The sequence below is a fragment of the Rhinopithecus bieti genome, unplaced genomic scaffold, assembly GCF_001698545.2.
Source record: "Rhinopithecus bieti isolate Rb0 unplaced genomic scaffold, ASM169854v2 scaffold_72161, whole genome shotgun sequence".
Lineage (NCBI taxonomy): Eukaryota > Metazoa > Chordata > Mammalia > Primates > Cercopithecidae > Rhinopithecus > Rhinopithecus bieti.
Genome location: NW_016828382.1, coordinates 2,752,821 through 2,756,970, shown reverse-complemented (window position 1 = coordinate 2,756,970; position 4,150 = coordinate 2,752,821). Strand labels below are relative to the sequence as shown.

At 42.3% G+C, this 4,150-nt stretch overlaps 1 protein-coding gene across 2 annotated transcripts in view; it reads right to left on the bottom strand.

Annotated features, from left to right (window-relative positions):
• MED21 (mediator complex subunit 21) overlaps positions 1-3,878 on the bottom strand; it is an 11,568-nt gene extending 7,690 nt beyond the window's left edge. Inside the window, exon 1 of one of the 2 annotated variants that reach the window (XM_017864521.1) lies at positions 3,695-3,878. In XM_017864521.1, coding sequence (XP_017720010.1) covers positions 3,695-3,736 — 42 coding nt within the window. In that variant the 5' untranslated portion in view covers positions 3,737-3,878. Of the gene's footprint in view, positions 1-3,197; positions 3,649-3,694 lie in introns of those variants that run through there. The other variant, XM_017864520.1, reaches the window with a different exon arrangement.
• Between the last annotated feature and the right edge of the window lie 272 nt (positions 3,879-4,150).

Genomic DNA, 4,150 nt, shown 5'->3' with positions numbered 1-4,150 from the left:
AGCAGCTGACCAACACCGATTGTCCGGCACTCCCCAGTGAGATGACCCCAGTACCTCAGTCGAAAATGCAGAAATCACCGGTCTTCTGTGTCGCTCGTGCTGGGAGTTGGAGACTGGAGCTGTTCCTATTTGGCCATCTTGCTCCGCCCCCCCCAAAACAATCTTTCTTTTCTTGTGATAGTAAAATGATAAGAGAACACTGGCCAATACTTATTGTAAGCCACAAGTAAAGACTTTTTGGGGACAGTGATGGAAAAGAGCAAATCTGACTTGTAAATATCTAAGTATGGCATCACGTTTAATAAAAATTTATTACTCATGCACAAAGTATATGATACCTTTTCTGAGACTGGAGTAGTTATAAGCGTAAAAAAATAGTGGGGAAAAGGCTGCTCAGAAAAGCACCTTGAGTAATCAGAAATGTATCTGTTCAAGACTCAGTTTTTAAACTCTTGTACTCTAAAAGTACTCCGTAAGTACTTTTAAAGATGGAGAATATCAATTCCTTACCATCTCCAAATTAAATACACCTATCCTCCCCACCAATTTCTCTCACCTAGTCTTGACCTCTCAAACCTCCTATTTCTAATAAGCATTTCCTTTGGGTTTCTCTGCCATTGTTTCAATGACAGAACTCAAAGGCAACTGTTTCCTCTGTTTAATATTTAATTTGTATTGAAAGTCTCCTAGTCAACCAGTCTAACTTCAGATTCTTACTTTCCTTTGATCTTCAAATTCTGCCAATACCACAAATCTTCCTCTTTTCCTTCTATCATTATTGTTGCTTAGTTCAACCAATGATCTCACACCAGAATTCTTACAATAGCCTTCTTGTTGTTTGCCAGTTCACCAGGTTATTTATTTTACCCTGATAAAAACATTTGAGCTTACTCCACCACTGTCTTCAAGGTAAATCTCCAACTCAGGCTGTTTTGAAGCTTTCAATAATCTAAGTCAACTCTACTGACTCGTTTTCCACTACTCCTTCATATTTACCTAACTAGTCATAAAGTCACTTATGACTAAATGGCTTTGCCCAGGTTTTGCTAATAGTAATGGAGCAATAAGTGCTCAGACGCTATACAAACCTAGATCCTAGCTCTATTAACCCAGGTAGCATTTTTCACTTTTAAATTGGATACATTCTCCTATTACAGTATTGTTGTGAGGAAGACGAAACACACAAAATATTCAACACAGTGTCTATCTGTTCCATCCTTCAAAAACTTCTAAGATCCATTTAGTCAACAAAACTTTATGGAAAATAACTATGACAAGTACTACATTTAAACACTATAGAGACATAGTGAATGAGACATAGCTTCTGCACTCAGGGTTTTCAGAGGGTAGAACAAATGTTAAAAGCTATACAAATGTGATTAGGATAAATGCTAAGAAGATTCCCCCTATTTCGGTTCACATCACTCCATATTCCAATTTACTTCAGAACCTGAAGCTGAAAATACTCAATTCATTATAACTCCCTAACCACATACTGTTTTTCCATCACTTAAATGTCTCCTGAGTATGACATTTTTTTAACCTCCTTAAGGAGTATCTTTTTGCAAACATGATAGTGCTTATACACAGTAGGCACTCATACTAGTTATCCTAAAGGCTTTTCTCCAAAATCCAATTATCAACATGCCTAACCTGGAGTTAAGGCCATATTCACTCTGTCCTTACTATCCTTCTAGTTACAAGACATGTATGAATATGCAAACCTTTCCCTAAAATAAGATTTCTATCCAGCAGCATCATTACAATTTGATTTTGTAAAACCTCAAAGGAGTAGTTCCCTGAGGAAGGCTGACTGGCAGCTCAGGCAAGTCCCTGCAGGGCAGAATTTATCTTGGTGAATTCAACATTTAGAGGCTGGTCCTCTCAGCCTTAAAAACTAGTGTTATTCACCCAGGGTAGATCAGTTTATCACAAGTAGATTCACACTCTTCAAGTGTACAAAGCCTGATGGATTAAGAAAAATGCCAAGTTATTAGCTTACAGTGAGGAAAAAAAACTGGCAAAGAAACCAGGTACTTAGGTTTTCCTCTCAGCATGTTTTCTCTCTAGACCCTTATCTAGGACGTTAAATCACAATCAGACAATGAGAAACATAACTATCAATGGAAAACTATTTAACAGAAAACTATGCAACTGGTAATGGTAATAAGTACACCCATTGCCGCATGGGAATACCCACTGACGTCTTGGTCAACCGGATGCATATATTATGTCGGTCCCCTATGGTTATAACAAAGCTGAAAAATTCTTATTGTCTAGTGACATCATAGCGGTCCTAACGCTGTAGCGCAATGCGTCACTTAGTGCTTGTGGTGACGCTGCCGTAAAGTAACCTACCGCACTGCCAGTGTATGAAAGTATAGCACACACAATTAAGTACAGTCCATGATACTTGATAATGATACTAAATGACTTTGTTACTGGTTTATGTATTTACTGTTTTATCGTTATTTTACATTGTACTTCTACTTAATAAAAAAAAAAGTTATCGCCGAAACCATGCATTTCTCAGAACATAACCCCTTCATTAAGGGCCCATGACCGTATGCGCATCCTCTGGCTTTGCTTCTACTTTCCACTCAGGCATAGCGTGGAGGAAAAACAAGCAGAAGGAACAAAGTTGGGGAGCTACTTACAAGACTTGGCCTTTAATAGAGAGTAGAATTTGGGGAAGACGTTAAAAAAGACTTGTAAGCCGGGCACGGTGGCTCACACCTGTAATCCCAGCACTCTGGGAGGCCGAGGCGGGAGAATCGCTTAAGGCCGGGAGTTCGAGACCAGCCTGGGCAACATGGTGAAACCCCGTCTCTACTAAAAACACAAAAATCAGCCGGGCGTGGTGGAGGGTGCCTGTAATCCCAGCTACTTGTTTGGCTGAGGCAGGAGAATCGCCTGAACCCGGGAGCCGAGATCGCACCACTGTACTCCAGCCTGGGCGACAGACACTGTCTCCAAAGTAAAAAAAAAAAAAAAAAAAAAAAAAAAAAAAAAAGAAAGAAAGAAAAAGAAAGAAAAAAGAAAGACTCAAATAAACGGAAAGACATACGAGAATCAGAAGATTTCCTATCATAAAGATGTCCCCAAACTGATGCATTCTGAGGGGTGGCCAAGAGACACGAGATGGAAGGAGACTCTGGGCCCACAGGAAGGAGCTAAGATGAAAGAAAATCTCTCACCTCAGCATCGCTCCGCACAACCTGAAAGCGCTGGTGAAGGAATACTCTGGGCTGACATTTCATTACAAAAACCCAGTCATCCACAGCACGAGATCTCCCTTGATGGATTCAAACTGATGAGGACAGAAAAGAGCTCCTGCTTCTCCTCCCATGCCCCAAAAGAGATCCCGTAAGCACCGCTGACAAGAAAATAAAACTGTCCTCAGGGAATACGACAGGACCGCGCAGCCGACAAGTCTTGGCGGCCTCACCCGGACAAGAGCAATCTTCCCGGTCTCCTCAAGCGAAAGAGGCTGCTCCCTCCCGCACCCTCAAGCACCGCCCGGCAGCCGGCCTCAAACCTCCGAGTTCGCGGTGGCGCCTCCCGAGAGAGCGCTTTATGCCGAAGCCCTGTGTCTCAGTCCGCTTTCCACTTCCAAGTTTTGCCTCCTGGGCCCCTTTTCTCCCTTGCTTTACCTCAGGAAAGAGAAAGAGGCTAATCGAATGAAATTCCTCACCGAATTCACAGCGTCTTGAAGCTGCGTGAGCCGATCCGCCATGTTCCTCCTGCAGCAAACAGACACCAAAACAGCTGCTCTTCCGCGACTGGGCAGCTCTGGTATGCGTCATGGCCAATCCCAGGGCTGCCTTCTTGGAAGGGGTGGAGTCGGAGAGAACTCCCCGCCCCTTCAGGAGTGGGTGGTACTGCCGAGGCGGCCTTAGAGCGGGCTACACCTGAGGAGAGGCTGCATCTTTTGAGTAACTGGGGAATGGTCTGGGGTCCATCGCTTTGAGGGGCTGAAATACTCTCTTTGAGGTTGTTAGGTGTTAAAGGCTTCAGAGATTGTTGGATTCAGGGGGGATTTTTTTTTTTAGTGATTTCTCCTATCCTCTCATGTGTTTACTTATTGACCCCATTGAAGAGTAGATATATTTATTTATTTATTTATTTATTATTTATTTATTTATTATTT